The 16,299-nt window shown below is 37.3% G+C and overlaps 2 protein-coding genes, 1 long non-coding RNA gene and 1 other non-coding gene across 4 annotated transcripts; 3 read left to right on the top strand and 1 right to left on the bottom strand.

Annotated features, from left to right (window-relative positions):
- Nucleotides 1-184: 184 nt before the first annotated feature.
- Nucleotides 185-4,470, bottom strand: LOC107623760 (uncharacterized). Its single transcript, XM_088503354.1, has 6 exons — nt 4,167-4,470; nt 1,178-1,318; nt 927-1,022; nt 742-801; nt 558-622; nt 185-446 (listed from the first exon to the last, which is right to left on the bottom strand). The coding sequence occupies exons 2-6, from the start codon at nt 1,289-1,291 to the stop codon at nt 281-283; spliced, it is 501 nt and encodes a 166-aa protein (XP_088359480.1). The 5' UTR covers nt 1,292-1,318; nt 4,167-4,470; the 3' UTR covers nt 185-280.
- A 2,964-nt stretch (nt 4,471-7,434) lies between these two features.
- On the top strand, nt 7,435-9,023 carry LOC148578956 (uncharacterized). The gene is made up of 3 exons (XR_015902815.1): nt 7,435-7,901; nt 8,288-8,618; nt 8,863-9,023. It is a non-coding gene; the product is annotated as an uncharacterized LOC148578956 (long non-coding RNA).
- A 460-nt stretch (nt 9,024-9,483) lies between these two features.
- LOC107619917 (inactive protein kinase SELMODRAFT_444075-like) lies at nt 9,484-10,697 on the top strand. The gene is made up of 3 exons (XM_016322150.3): nt 9,484-9,587; nt 9,794-9,943; nt 10,150-10,697. The coding sequence occupies exons 1-3, from the start codon at nt 9,552-9,554 to the stop codon at nt 10,396-10,398; spliced, it is 435 nt and encodes a 144-aa protein (XP_016177636.2). The 5' UTR covers nt 9,484-9,551; the 3' UTR covers nt 10,399-10,697.
- Nucleotides 10,698-15,936: 5,239 nt separating this feature from the next.
- On the top strand, nt 15,937-16,044 carry LOC148578955 (small nucleolar RNA R71). The gene has a single exon (XR_015896707.1). It is a non-coding gene; the product is annotated as a small nucleolar RNA R71 (small nucleolar RNA).
- The last annotated feature ends 255 nt before the right edge of the window (nt 16,045-16,299 follow it).

The raw sequence follows: 16,299 nt of genomic DNA, 5'->3' as shown, positions 1-16,299 counted from the left end.
AAATTTATGATATTAATAGCGGACATTAATTTTAAATATTTTTATTCAATTTATTCTAGTCTCTTCATTGGTGTAAAATTCTAACCCTCAAAATTACATCAGCATCTCTGTTTTCATCTTCTCTTCTTTTATCACCGTAAGAATTTTATTCATTTTGTTTGATAAGTAATGATGAACGAAGAGAGAAATAAAGAGAATTCAAATAGAAACAACAAATTGTGAGAAACTACATCAAAGTCTGATCCAGAACCAGTACTAGATACTCCTAAATTAAACTATCCTAAATTAAACTATCTATATGTTCGGCCAAGAAAAAAAAACCCATTTGGCCAAGAAAAACAAAGACAGACACTTTCAAAATAGTTTTTAGAGAATATCCTTCAGCTTCATTTTCTATGGATGACAACTCTGTTTTGAAAGTCCTCTTAGCTTCATCTATGGCTAACCTGCATCACAATCCACATCCACAAAGTTGCACTAAGTTGCACTTTAAAGAGGATAAAGTTACAAAAAAAAACTAGTGGGTCAACTGGTCAATCAGTTAAATTAAAATGGACCTCAATTTATTGTGATTAATCTCCATATCAATCCTCAGTTTCTCAATCTCACTTTGCAGCTTCATCTACATTATAAATTTTCCATCTTAAATCTATATCAATATAATCAAATCTATATCAATATAATCAAATTTCTCATCTCATGATTAAATGAGAATATGAGATATGCACAAATTCCAAATACCTGTGAGCTCTCCACTTCAGCTTTGGGTTTCAACTGATTGGACTCTTCAAGCATTTCAATCTTTCAAGGGACAAAAAGAAAAAGGAGGGAAAAAAAATTTATGTTAGTACACGAAACTACTATTTTAGATTCCAAGAAAGTGGTAAAGTTCACAAACAAAGAATACAAACATCAAAAGACCTCACCCTCTTCCAGAATGATTCTTGAAAATTTTCCCAAACTTCAGCAGTTATTGCCTCAGCCTGCTTTTTGGGCAGTCCTTGCTCCTCAAGTCCCCTAGTCTAAAAAGCAAAAGCCATAAGCAAGACAAAAAATGGTAAGACAAACCACTCATTAACACTCATTATCGAGCTTAAAATTGCACATTAGTTAGAAAACACAACAAAAAACCATGAAAACAGAAAATAAAAATGGTAAGAAGGTAAATTTAAATTACAATAGCGGTTGTATCACCAATCCCTCCCTTTGCGGAAAATAATCTGAGACTTGAGTTGAAAGTTGAGGACCTAAAGCCCGACAATTGAGCCAATCGCTTGCAAGCCGCAGCCATTTCCTCAAAACCCTAAATGTGAAGAAACTGAATCCAAGGACAGAAAATTAATCAAACACGAACGAGGCCAAGAAAGCAGAATAATTTTTCCATGATTTGATTTTGATTCCTCACAAATCAATACAATTTATCGGGAACCAAAAAAGATGAGAAGGAAAAGGAATTGCAGACACCAAAAGGGAACTAGGAGGCACATCACATGTTTATATTTGCCCAGAGATGTGTTATCACAAACCAATCTTCAATTCAACACATATCACATCTTATCTTTCTCTAATCTAAATTAAGAAAAAAAAATCCTATATTTGGTCCTACCTTTTTTTTTTATGACTAAACAAAAAAGAAAGAAAGAAAAAGGCAAAGCTAAATTAATTGGCTAGATTCATATCTAAATCTATTAAATGTTGAATATCACTAGGGGTGGACATGGTTTGGATTTTTATAAATCCAAACTAGATCCACTTCAGAACCAGTTTTATGGTTCATGAAACTAAACCAGAACTGGATTGAAGAGAAAAACCAGTTCTAAACCGGTTTGAAAAAATAAAAACCAGTTTTAAACCGGTTTTAGAATTTAAATCCGGTTTTACTTACAAACCGGTTTTCAATTCGGTTTTACATACAAACCGTTTTAAATCCGGTTTTTTTTTATAAAATCCAGTTTTAAAACCAGTTTCTTCAACCAAAAATCCAATTTTAAAACTAGTTTTTAAAAATCCAATTTTCAAACCAGATATTTTAACAAAAAATCCACTTTTAAAACCAGTTTCTAGAAATTCAATTTTCAAACCATAATTTTTAAAACCACTGTTAATAAGTGATCAGTACATTGCTAATTAGCTATCTAACGTGAACCAATAGACTAAATCACAAGTCAAATTTGGAAATACATGATAGTTGATCATTCCATCTTTCAGTATCTTAAAGCGTGATCTATTAACATAACAATTAACAAATGAAGATATCTTAGATGACCAAAAGAAATCAGAGCACTGCACAGTAAACAGGACCCAATAACTTAGAAAACATGCACACACAACACATATACATGTACAACATCCAAGAGATCTTATCAAAGAATATAATGTTACGTGGTCCATATATTCCAATCTTATCAAAGCAATTTCTCTAATCAAATAAATATACACATTCATAAGCTAAAACCCCCAAATACAACAATTAGAACCTAGAACCTTAACACTAAAAAACACACCTTCTTTAACAATCAAAACCTAGAACCCTAACAATTAGAAATAATACACATTCATAAGCTAAAACCCCCAAATATAACAAACTGCATAAACAAATACAACAATCAACAACAATTAGCAATTTCAAAATACACTGAACATAGAACATAAATTATTCAAACAGAAGCAGAAATTCAAACAAATCCAGCCGGTTGCGACATTCATGACTATCTGAGATACCATGAGAGCCGGCCAGAGCTGCAGATAAACCAGGAGATAGAGCTGGAGTTCGAGGATATATGCATTAAAAATCAAAATTGGAAACAAAGAATCATATAAAAGTTTAACAGAAGCAGCAGAACAACAAAATAAAATAGGTTCAACAAATAATCAATAACATTTCCAAAAAATCAACAATAAATACTCAATAGGGAATAATAATCAACAAGGTTTTGAAAACCGAACCGGTCATCGAACCGTTTTAGTTACTGGTTCACTAATTCATCGGTTCAACCGGTTCAACCGTGGTCTAACCGGAAAAACCATTTAATAATAAAATAATAAATAAATTATAAATAAACGCCTAACACATACTTGTAGTGTAATACAAACTTAGTCATTCCATAAGAAAATCACCACCATCTATAACAAAATGCAATTCCAATCATTGAATACTATTCAATAGGTCAACACTATTCAAACAAAATGCAATTTTGTTCAAACAAAATGCAATTCTAATCATTTAATAAGTTAATACTGTACAATCTTACAACTAAGTAGCAAGACCTCTTCTACAATTAAGCTCAACCTAATCACCGAACCAAACCTTCTCAAAACATAACAATTATCAAAATTTATCACAATCTAAACTCAAGCTCAACCTAATTACTGAACCAAACCTTCTCAAAATATAACAGTTATCAAAATTTATCACAACTAAACTCATCTAACAAACAGCTCAAAACTCCAGGCCATCAACAAACACTAACTAACATAGGCAACAAAGATCAATGGATTTAAGGTGAATCAAAGAGCTTCATCTAATATGTCTTCTCCATGAATCCTAAGATGTGAAGCTTCATATAAGCTTAAGAGTCCCTCAACATCTGTGGCAAATTTTTCATTGAAATTAATAAATCATTCACAAAATTAAAAACAGCAGCAGCACCGCCAAAGAATTAATAGCAGCACAGAATTAATACTACCAACAGCATTCAGCAACAAAGATTATCATTCAGCAACAAACAATATTTGATTTGATTTCTATTTTACCATTAAGCAACAAACATAACAAAACAGTAACAGCTAATCCCTAACAATTTATAAGTAACAGTAACAATTTATCCCTAACAAAACAGTAACAGCTTATCAGTAGCAATTTATCATCAATCAATAAGTCAGTAACAGAGTTAATCAATCAAGAGCAGGCCAGAACAAGCCAGAGTAGTGAGCAAAGCCAATCAACTAAGAACAAGCACTAAGCACTGACAGAGCATTCAATCTCAAGCACAAAGTAAAAAAAGAAAACAGCAACGCATCACTTAATCAATAATCATCAAGCAATGAAAACAAAAACACTAGAAATGACTATCACTGACCATCGATGAACAAGCACGAAGAGGGTTTGATTTCTGAACAGACAATAAAAAAACACAAAGAACAAGCCACTAGCAGTGAGTATTGACCTTCGACGGACGACGAAGAGCTGTTGAGCGCGCAGACGACGGCGACCAGGCGATTCGTGAGAGCGAACAGGGGATGTAGAGCGAACAGGGGTTGGTGAGATCGAAGTAGCGAACGCCGATAGCACGAAGACGGAAGTTCTTGAGTGCAACGGAGGCGGCAGCAGCAGTTTCCCACTCCGACAGACGGCGACAAGATTGGTGGAGGCTAGGGTTTCTTTCTTTGGTGAAGCTAGGGCATTTGCTGAAGGGAAGAGTTAGAGAAAGGAATGGGGCTGGGGGAGAAACGCGTGCAACCTTTTCATTCAACGAAAGAAGGAAACGGCGTCGTTTCTTATAAACCGGCCGGGTTCCGGTCCGGTCTGACCAACCGGTTCTCGGCCGGTTCAGCGGTTCATATCCGGTTTTTAAAATAGCGGTTTCTATTAGTAAACCGAACCGTTTAAGCTGTCGGTTCACGGTTGGATCGGTTCGACTGGCCGGTCCGATCCGGTTTTCAGAACATTGATAATCAATAAAAAACAAATCAACAATAAAAGAGGTTTAACACCAAGTCCCATAACTGCATAATTATAACAGATTTTGAAAATACAATAAAAAAATCAGAACCCTAAACACAGAATTTGAATGACAGAATCATCAAAATAGAAATGAAAATTCAGAATCATAAACACAAATTGAAACCCAAAATCATCAGAATTAAAAAAATCCTACTAAAGAAGACGGAGACGTATGGCAGAGTAGTAGAGGACAATTACGACGCTGCAATCAGCAACCTGTGACTGCAATATCGGAGACGGCGCTGTGCAGGGGAAAGGGAGGGGAGCTCTGGGGTCTGGGCTCGCTCCCTGACTGAGGGTTAGTGTGCGACGGCGAGAAGGAAGCGCGACGAGGAAGGGAGGCAGAGAAAGGATCGCGCCGAGAAGAAGGAGCGCGATGCGGAAGGGCCGCCGTGACTGTGCTGTCCGGCGAGTCAGATGCAGAGAGGAGGGTGGGAGGAGGAGTTTTGGCGTTGTGGAGTGGTCGAGTGAAGAGAGTGGCGGCTAGCTAGGTTATCTGCTTGAGGGAGGGGGCTTTATAAATTAGGCTTTTTAAGTGAACCGGTTCGGTTCGGTTCGGTTAGGGTTTTTTTTGAAGAACCAAAAACCGAACCAAACCGCAAAAAAACTGCAAAATGTTATTTTTTCGGTTTTTTCGGTTTTTGATTTATTCAGTTTTTCGGTTTGGTTGGTCGGTTTTGTTTGGTTTGGATCGGTTTTGAACACCCCTATCACATAGTATAAAGAACAACTGATTAGTTTTGTTAATATTTTTATAGACTACTTACTACAACATATCTGGATTATTGGACTCTTAAGTCTTAAACAACTCAGCATTAATATTAAAATTAAAATGATGGGCTAATCTCAAAAACTGAGGACTTTCACTCTTAAACCATCCCCACGTTTGTTCTCACAATTAACAGATGTATTTTTCTTTTTTCTATCTCCTTCTAAAACTCCTAAACCTCCTTCACAAATACTTTAATACCAATATTGTTCTTCTCTTCTCTCTCTGTCATTTCTGTCCAACTTTCAGGGCTAATTCGTAGAATATATACTAGTATCTGTACATAGGTACAAATCAGATATAGGATCTATTTTGAATTCGCTAAGAACCCAAAACGATATTAAATTTTGCAACAAAATGTCTTGTTACATTATTTAGCAACCTTTTCTTGCTAAAGACTAAAGCCACTCCCTCAAAGTAGAAGCAAAGCTTCGATATAGCTTTTGTTTCTTCCCCAGCCACATAAGAATGAAAAAGAATACAAAAAAAGGGAACAAAAAAAAAAAAATAGTGCGTTGGATGAGAGATAAAATATTCAGCCTTAATAACACAAAAGCAACAAGATAGCTGAGAAATTCGGCATGATCAAATCAATAAATTGCAATTCCAATTCATCAGCACATAATACATATTCACTAAACCATATAGCATAACAGCATGGCAAATAGCAATAATAAAGTAAAAACCAAAGAATCCAGCAATCAATATCATGGATTAACAGAATTTAGACAATCAGATCAAGTAACCAATTTAGCTCGTTGGCAAATTATCCATTAATCCAACAAAAACATCAATCAAACTGGTTCAACAGAATATAACAGTAAACTCAGAAAAACAGTAGTAAAATAGTGAATCTCCACCATACATCACCAACTTAGAACAATTCCAAATACATTGAGCCAAGAATCAGAAACTAGTAAACTAACTAAATTAACCTAACCCAGTGGCAAGAAAAATAGAAGAATAACAAGTTTGGAAGGTAGAAACATCATAAGCAAACAAAGACTACGAGCATTAGGTAATGGTCCTAACGCTGTGACCACACCTGTGACGGCAAGTCGGCGAGACGGAGACGGTGAAATCAAAGGATGACAACCGCAAACGAGAAAGGAGAAGACCGAAGGAGAAGCGCCGAGGGAAGCTCGACGCCACATAAAATTAATGCAATGTGGTTTGGATTTTTTAAAAAAAAAAACTGGTTTTTTTAAAATGGTTTGGTTTGGAGTGATATTTCCATGGTTGACTCTAATTCGAATAAATGTCCGCGTTAAAAGCAGCTGCTTTAGCCATACAATCTACAACACTATTCGTATTTCTCTGCATTAAAGAATAGAGATTCTCTAATTCCAATTCATAAGCTCCTGTTCATGCTTTGTCAAATCTCATTTCGGAATATCATTACCAAACATTCTTTGGTTTATCAAAACAAGCTTTTAAACAGTCTGTTTTGCAAATAACCTCACGAAATCTACTATCCCAAGTTATAAGTAAACCTCTCCAAATCGCATACAATTCAGCAAAAAGAACACTGCACACTTCGATTTTTTCAATACAACCTCTCAACCAACATCCATCAGAATTTCGAATGATACAACCAAAACCAGCATCAGAGGCGGATTGATGGGGGCCTAAGGTGGCATGGTCTCCCCCAAGATTTTTCAAAAAAAAATTAGTAAATAGTAATAATTAATAATATTAAATATTTTTTATAATATGATGTTAAAATAAAGGTGAGTTCTACCCAACCCCCTCTATTCCAACATGTAAATTACCCCTTGTGACGTGGCGTGTTTTAATTGGATGCTTAGTTTTAGTTTGAGTTAATTTAACTCAATAAGAGTTAATATGTTAACTAAAGTAGGGTAATTTTGTAATTAAATATTTTTATAAGAAGGATAAATATATAATTTCTATAAACATTAAAAAGTAAAATTATATTTTTATCATTGTGCAAAAACTCAATTCACCTCGATCCCATTTTTTTCTGAAATTGAAGAAAAAATCAACTCAACTCTGTACAATGGAAAGCTGTTTCCATTTCCAATAAAGATAATTTTGTTGGAGAAAAAACAGAGGAAACTGTGAGCGCCTACGAACTTGTAGAGCACCCAGACTACTCCTTTTGTTTTGGTGATATTGTGTTTGCGGCTCAAATGATAGTAGGTGTCTCACGGCTTGCTCAGACTCAAAATCAATCATCCCCATTCAGAGTTCAGAGCTTGAGCTTCAATGGCGACGAAGAAGCAGAACGATGATAACACCAAGAAGGCGGGCTTTACTCACTAGTGCCCCCCCAGTCCCCAACCTTCGTTCTCACCGTCCAAGAAGCCGTACGCTCACCATCGTTCTCACCCTCAAGCAGCCGACTCGCTTTCGCCCTTCCCTCAACTCCCCTTTTCTAGCAAAACAGTTCTGGAACTGCCCTCCTGAGGTTTTTTTTAGATAACTTATTTTTCATGAATTTGATTTGCCTGAATTATGATACAGTTCTGAATTTATTTGTTATTGATTTGATATTGTTTGGAAATTTTGTTATTGATTTGATATTGTTCTGAAAAATTTCATGATTTTTTGTTTCTTCAATCTGATATAGTTCTAAAATCTGAGATAGTGAGCGTGGTCAGAGAAATTCTTACCTATACTGAGAGCAAATCTCTCTCATGCTCTAAGCCAATCTGTTAACCATAACTCACAGAGCCGTCAGCCAATGCTAACCTTGTATTAGTTAGATAGTTTCAAGGGTTGGCTTCATGTTAAACTGATTCATGAAATACTTACTTAATTTCTTGTGTAAGATAATGGCAAGTCAGTGACTGACTTGAAGATGGTTCAGCTATGCCGAGTTAGAACTTGCCACTGGTGGATTCTCTGAGGCCAACTTCCTGGCTGAGGGGGGATTTGGATCCGTTCACAGAGGGGTTCTACCGAATGGACAAGTCGTTGCTGTCAAGCAACATAAATTGGCTAGTTCTCAGGGTGACCTTGAGTTTTGCTCAGAGGTAGAAGTCCTGAGTTGTGCTCAGCACCGAAATGTTGTTATGCTGATTGGATTCTGTATAGAGGATAAGAGAAGGCTACTAGTTTACGAGTACATATGCAATGGATCATTGGATTCACATTTATATGGTGATTTCTCTTGCTCTCTTGCATCCGAACTTCTGTTCTTACAGAATTTTTTTCAATTGCACTAGACTATAATATCAGACTTATGTTTGCTACTTTGATTTTTATTAATCTGATGCCAACTAAAAGCAGGTGGTGAAGTAGGATTAATGTGACGATGTTTTTCATTTTGAATACAGTGATTGAAACAAGACATATATTTTCCTGATATGATTGAAAATTAGTCTAATATTTCAAACTATTTCAGGGAGACAGCGAGAACCATTAGAATGGGTTGCACGGCAAAAAATTGCCATTGGAGCTGCTCGTGGGTTACAATATCTTCATGAAGAGTGCAGAGTGGAATGCATTATCCACCGTGACATGCGGCCTAACAACATTCTCATAACTCATGATTTTGAACCACTGGTATGGTAGTGCTTGCCTATTGTACAATGCATTCTTGTAGGTTTGTAGTTTACACTATAAAAGGCACCTTTACCTCACTTTTGAATATCCACCCATCTACATTTTTAAATTTAATTACCATTGGATGTAAAAGACAAAATTTTCTGAGTCTTGTATAGATTACATTCTAAACTCTGGTGTATGCTGAATTTGAGTTGGATTACATACATGCCTAATTTTTTTAACAGCATTATATTGTGATTTCAAGGTTGGTGATTTTGGATTGGCGAGGTGACAACCTGATGGAGACACGGGTGTGGAAACCCGAGTAATTGGAACATTCAGGTATGTATTTGTGTTTGTCCTGAATGGTTTTCATAATCAAAACTTGTCTGAGAAATATGAACTCACAATTAAGATATGTCGTTATTGTGTAGGTATTTGGCTCCTGAATATGCTCAAAGCGGCCAAATAACTGAAAAAGCTGATGTTTATTCATTTGGGGTGGTATTGGTGGAGCTTGTTACAGGGAGAAAAGCTGTGGATCTCATGCGGCCTAAGGGACAGCAGTGTCTTACTGAGTGGGTAAGTTATATTTGCAATTTTTACTCGAATCATTCTGTGAAAAGTTTCACCTTTTATTTTATCCCCAACCAAACATTGCCTAAGATTTAAAGTATGGCTATGTCTATAATTAACAATCAGAAATCCTATATTAATATCCTTTTATGTTTCTGGTTGTTCATGCCAAGTCTTGTCGAAATTTGAGTAAATGTCTTGATATTTAACAGGCACCACCTCTGTTGGAAGAATATGCCATTGAGGAACTGATTGATCCAAGGCTGGGGAACCAATACTTAGAAAATGAGGTCTATTGCATGTTGCATGCTGCATCATTATGCATACGGCGAGATCCTCATTCTAGACCACGCATGTCACAGGTAAACAAGTTCTTGAACTTATTTTTTGTTGGAAAAAATTGCTTTGAAGAATTCTCAATCACATATTTATTATAATTTGATCAAACTCTGTTTTAAGTTAAAATCAATAGGAAAAGCTAATGCTGCATGTTTCGATCATGTTTTTTGAATTTGACCATGTTCCCTGACTAACTGTTTTTAAAATTATTTTTGCTTGTTTATTCAAGGTTCTTCGTATACTGGACGGCGACATGGTCATGGACACAAGTTACATTTCAACTCCAAGTTATGATGTGGGAAACCGGAGTGGCCGAATCTGGTCGGAGCCGCTGCAGAGGCAGCACCATTACAGCGGTCCTCTGTTAGAGGAGTCACTTGAATCATTCAGTGGGAAGATATCTCTTGACAAATACAAGCCTGCATATTGGGATAGGGACAACAAAGCAAGAAGGACTTCATGTGAAGATGACATTTAGAAAGGGGTTGATACTTGATCAAAATTGAAAATTGCTTTTTTCTTGTTATGCTAAATTTGTTTATTTTCCCTCCTATTTTGTAATTTTGCATCTTTCTATCTATGTTTCTGCAGTGATCTAATTTTGCATGTGTATAATAGCAGGGTGAAAGTAGGATAGGTAAAAAAATATAGAAGCTTTTGAAATTCTTCAGGGAAAATCATGTACACACTATTGTGCCTAAAAGGGCCTCTTTGACTTGAGAGAGTTTGTGGGGTCTTGAAATGAAATGAAATGGAGTAGCTTCTTCTAAGTTCAAAGATTGTTGGTTTAATTATCCCTTTTCACTTTCCATGTGCGTGTCCATGCACATGCATGCGTTGAGAAGCAAACAAACATGGTTTGATGGTTGTCACCTAAAGTTCTGAACCAACTTGGACAGTGACACAGACAAATCAGAGTTAGCCTTTTACTAAAATCACAGGGTAATTAATAATGACACTTCACCTTTTTGAGTTTGAATGATATCAGAAACATTTTATTTATGAAAATGTACACTAAACTCTAATATATGCAAGTCTCATGACTCATGACACAATATCTTCATATTTTATAAAATATAGCACTAATCTTAATATCTCATAATTAAAAAAGAGGTAAGTATAGACATGACAAAACAAAAGCAAAAAATGCTGAATATATAGTAGCAGTTAATGAGACTGATAGAGTTTATCCATTTTAAAAATCTTAAAATTTTGAAGCAATTAATAAAACCAAAAAATCTTGGTTGGCTGATGTTGACAATGTCCTATGCTTTTTTGAATTCTTGACTTCTAGGAATCATGTGAAGCAAAATTCATTGGTTGGCTGATGATGACAATCCTGAGAGGGTTCAGACAACATAAATTCATTGGTTGGCTTGCTTCCCTTTCTTCTAATGCTTCCTCATTTTAGACCTTGCGTATCTACAAGAAAATATTTAGGGACATAAGACATCAATCCTAGCTAGAGTATCTAAAATTAATAGAAACCATTAGGTTAGAAGTTACTCTATGTGCATGCCACCCCGATCTGACGACGACAGCATGCTGCCCTGAAGCTGCTCCATGACCTTAGTAGCTTGTTCAACTACCTGTAAAAGAATAAAGGTTAGTAAATTGATAAGGGGTAAGCAAGCAAAATTTACTACACTGACCATCAGGGGATTGAACAAGAACTATGACTCACATCAAAATCAGCAAATGTAACCGGCATTCCTCCTCTAGAACGGATTTTGACCATGTTGAATCCAGCATACCTGGAAAATGGATTTAAGACATTAAAGCTCGATAGTAAAAACTCAAAATCAAGTGGAAGATGAACATTGCAAGATCAAGATATAAGAAGAACCAGTAGGTCCAGCACTGCTCCAATAAGAACAACTTTACTATAAACACAACAACTCACACTGAGAAAGTTTGTCTGAGTTCATCTTCAGTGCAGTTTGGACCAAGATTTGCCATGAAGAGAATAGATCATGGTCCTCCATCAGGACCTCTTTCATGCTGCTCCTACAGAAAAAATATTGCAATAAAAAGATGAAAAATTGCAACCTCACTATTGAACACGAAATGTGTTGATGCTTAATTGATAGCGGTTTTTGTTCTCAACAATAAACCTCGAAACTGGAACGGACCGGTCGATCGGATCTTTATCCATTGAGGTTCAGAATGATTGGCATCTATAGGAACTCAGAGTTCAGATAGTGTTATTGATTCTCCTAGTTCAGTATGATGATTCTTGAACACAGTTATTTTATGAGTCTTGGCCGTGGCCCTAAGCACTTTGTTTTCCAGTATTACCACCGGATACATAAATGCCACAGACACATAACTGGGTGAACCTTTTCAGATTGTGACTCAGCTTTGCTAAAGTCCCCAATTAGAGGTGTCTAGGGTTCTTAAGCACACTTTCTCTTTTTTTTTTTTTGCTTTGGACCTTGACTTTAACCGCTCAATCTCAAGTTTTCACTTGACACCTACACGCCACAAGCACATGGTTAGGGACAGCTTGGTTTAGCCGCTTAGACCAGGATTTTATTCCTTTAGGCCCTCCTATCCATTGATGCTCAAAGCCTTGGGATCCTTTTTATTTGCCCTTGCCTTTTGGTTTTAAGGGTTATTGGCTTTTTGCTCTTGCCTCTTGGTTTTAAGAGCTTTTGGCTTTTTCTGCTTGCTTTTTCTTTTTCTTTCTATTTTTTTTCGCTACTTTTTTTTTTCTGCAAGCTTTGTTCTTTGCTGCTTTTTCTTGCTTCAAGAATCATTTTTATGATTTTTCAGATTATCAAATAACATGTCTCCTTTTCATCATTCTTTCAAGAGCCAACATATTTAACATTCTTAAACAACAGCTTCAAAAGACATATGCACTGTTCAAGAATTCATTCAGAAAACAAGAAGCATTGTCACCACATCAATATAATTAAACTAAGTTCAAGGATAAATTCGAAACTCATGTACTTCTTGTTCTTTTGAATTAAAATATTTTTTATTTAAGAGAGGTGATGGATTCATAGGACATTCATAACTTTAAGACAAAGTTACTAACTACTAATGATCATGTAATGAAGACACAAACATAGATAAGCACATAACATAGAAAACGAAAAATAGAAGAAGTAAGAACAAGGAATGAATCCACCTTAGTGATGGTGGCGTTCCCTTCTTGAGGAACCAATGATGTCCTTGAGCTCTTCTATGTCTCTTCCTTGTCTTTGTTGCTCCTCCCTCATTGCTTTTTGATCTTCTCTGATTTCCTGAAGGATGATGGAGTGCTCTTGATGTTCCACCCTTAGTTGTCCCATGTTGGAACTTAATTCTCCTAGGGAGGTGTTGATTTGCTCCAAAACAATTCTGTGGAGGAAAGTGCATCCCTTGAGGTATCTCATGGATTTCTTGATGATGAGCTTCTTCATGTGCCTGTTGAGATCCATGAATGTGCTCTCTTGTTTGCTCCATCCTTTTCTTAGAGATGGGCTTGTGAGATGAATCTTTCCATCTCCCATGGCTCAGAGGTGGAAGCAATTGTCTTCCCTTTCCTCTTTCTTGAGGTTTCTCTGGCCTTAGGTGCCATTAATGGTTATGGAAAAATAAAAAAGCTATGCTTTTACCACACCAAACTTATAATGTTGCTCGTCCTCGAGCAAAAGAAGAAAGAATAAAAGAAGAAGAAGATATGGAGGAGATGGAGGGATGTGTGTATGGACGTGAGTGGTGAATGGAAAACAGAAGGGATGATCATGAATGGAGAAAGAGAGGGTGAGGTGGGTAGGGATCCTGTGGGGTCCACAGATCCTGAGATGATCCTATGGGGTCCACAGATCCTGAGGTGTTCAAGGATTTACAACCTTGCACCAAATTAGACATGTAAAATGCCCTTGCACACAACTCTGGGCGTTCAGTGCCAGGTTGGTGCCCATTTTGGGCGTTCAACGCCCATTTGTTGCCCATTTCTGGCGTTGAACGCCAGAACCATGCTTGTTCTGGGCGTTCAGCGCCAGCTCTTCTCCAGGGTGCAATTCGGGCGTTCAAACGCCCAGATGCTGCCCATTTTGGGAGTTCAGTGCCCAGATACTGCCCATTTTGGGCGTTCAGCGCCAGAACCATGCTCTGTTCTGGCGTTGAACGCCAGACAGGTGCTTCCTCTAGGGTGTGATTTTTTCTTCTGCTGTTTTTTATTCCGTTTTCAATTTTTATATTTATTTTGTGACTCCACATGATCATGAACCTATAAAGACATATAACTGAAAAAATATAGTTAGATAAATAAAAATTGGGTTGCCTCCCAACAAGCGCTTCTTTAATGTCAATAGCTTGACAGTGGGCTCTCATGGAGCCTCACAGATGTTCAGAGCATTGTTGAGACTCTCCAACACCAAACTTAGAGTTTGGATATGGGAGTTCAACACCAAACTTAGAGTTTGGTTGTGGCCTCCCAACACCAAACTTAGAGTTGACTGTGGGGGCTTTGTTTGACTCTGCTTTGAGAGAAGCTTTTTTCGCTTCCTCTCCATGGATGCAGAGAGATATCCTTGAGTTGTAAACACAAGGTTGTCCTCATTTATTTGAAGGATCAACTCTCCTCTGTCCACATCAATCACAGCTCTTGCTGTGGCTAGGAAGGGGCTTCCTAGGATGATGGATTCATCCTCATCCCTCCCAGTATCTAGGACTATGAAATCAGCAGGGATGTAAAGGCCCTCAACCCTTACTAACACGTCCTCTACTTGTCCATAAGCCTATTTTCTGGAATTGTCTGCCATCTCTAATGAGATTTTGGCGGCTTGCACCTCAAAGACTCCCAATTTCTCCATTACAGAGAGGGACATGAGGTTTATCCCTGAACCAAGGTCACACAGAGCCTTAAAGGTCATGGTGCCTATGGTACAATGTATTAAGAACTTTCCAGGATCCTGTTTCTTCTGAGGCAATGTCAGTTGATCCAGATCACTTAGTTCATTGGTGAACAAGGGAGGTTCATCTTCCCAAGTCTCATTACCAAATAATTCGGCATTCAGCTTCATGATTACACCAAGAAACTTGGCAGCTTGCTCTTCAGTAACATCCTCATTCTCTTCAGAAGAGGAATACTCATCAGAGCTCATGAATGGCATAAGGAGGTTCAATAGAATCTCTATGGTCTTTAGATGAGTCTCAGATTCCTTTGGTTCCTCAGAGGGAAACTCCTTATTGGTCACTGGACGTCCCAGGAGGTCTTCCTCCTTGGGATTCACGTCCTCTCCTTCCCTTACAGGTTCGGCCATGGTGATCAATTCAATGGCCTGCACTCTCCTTTTGGATTCTCCTCTGTATTGCTTGGGAGAGTACTAGGAGGGATTTCAGTGATCCTTTTACTCAGCTGGCCCACTTGTGCTTCTAAATTTCTAATGGAAGACATTGTTTCATTCATGAAACTCACAGTGGCTTTAGATAGATCAGAGACTAAATTTGCTAAGCTAGATGGATTCTTCTCAGAATTCTCTGTCTGTTGCTGAGTGGATGATGGAAAAGGCTTGCTATTGCTAAACCTGTTTCTTCCACCATTATTAAAGCCTTGTTGAGGCTTTTGATCCTTCCATGAGAAATTTGGATGATTTCTCCATGATGGATTATAGGTGTTTCCATAAGGTTCACCTAAGTAATTTACCTCTGCTATTGCAGGGTTCTCAGGATCATAAGCTTCTTCTTCAGAAGATGCCTCTTGAGTACTGTTGGATGCAGTTTGCATCCCATTCAGACTCTGAGAGATCATATTGACTTGCTGAGTCAATATTTTGTTCTGAGCCAATATGGCATTCAGAGTATCAATTTCAAGAACTCCCTTCTTCATAGGCGTCCCATTACTCACAGGATTCCTCTCAGAAGTGTACATGAACTGGTTATTAGCAACCATGTCAATGAGTTCTTGAGCTTCTGAAGGCGTTTTTTTTAGGTGAATGGATCCACCTGCAGAAGTATCCAATGACATCTTTGATAGCTCAGATAAACCATCATAGAATATATCCAGGATGGTCCATTCTGAAAGCATGTCAGAAGGACACTTTTTGGTCAGTTGCTTGTATCTTTCCCAAGCTTCATAGAGGGATTCATCTTCTTTCTGTCTGAAAGTTTGAACATCCGCTCTAAGCTTGCTCAGCTTTTGAGGAGGAAAGTACTTGGCTAAGAAAGCCGTGACCAGATTATCCCAAGAGTTCAGGCTGTCTTTGGGTTGAGATTCCAACCACACTCTAGCTCTGTCTCTTACAGCAAAAGGGAAAAGCATGAGCCTGTAGACTTCATGATCTACTCCATTAGTCTTAACAGTATCACATATCTGCAAGAATTTAGTTAAGAACTGAAAAGGATCTTCAGATGGAAGTCCATGAAACTTGTAGTTCTGCTGCAT

The sequence above is a fragment of the Arachis ipaensis genome, chromosome B10 (assembly GCF_059453495.1).
Source record: "Arachis ipaensis isolate K30076 ecotype BB chromosome B10, ASM5945349v1, whole genome shotgun sequence".
Classification (NCBI taxonomy): domain Eukaryota; kingdom Viridiplantae; phylum Streptophyta; class Magnoliopsida; order Fabales; family Fabaceae; genus Arachis; species Arachis ipaensis.
Note: the sequence above shows the minus strand (reverse complement) of the source record. Positions and strands in the feature narration are given on the sequence as shown.

Coding starts and splice junctions, on each gene's coding strand:
- LOC107623760 (XM_088503354.1), bottom strand. CDS start 1,291: ATGGCTGCGGCTTGCAAGCGATTGGCTCAATTGTCGGGCTTTAGGTCC. Junction 1,023..1,177: donor TTGGTGATACAACCGCTATT/GTAATTTAAATT, acceptor TTTGCTTTTTAG/ACTAGGGGACTTGAGGAGCA. Junction 447..557: donor ATTAATCACAATAAATTGAG/GTCCATTTTAAT, acceptor ATTGTGATGCAG/GTTAGCCATAGATGAAGCTA.
- LOC107619917 (XM_016322150.3), top strand. CDS start 9,552: ATGCGGCCTAAGGGACAGCAGTGTCTTACTGAGTGG. Junction 9,588..9,793: donor AGCAGTGTCTTACTGAGTGG/GTAAGTTATATT, acceptor GATATTTAACAG/GCACCACCTCTGTTGGAAGA. Junction 9,944..10,149: donor CTAGACCACGCATGTCACAG/GTAAACAAGTTC, acceptor TGTTTATTCAAG/GTTCTTCGTATACTGGACGG.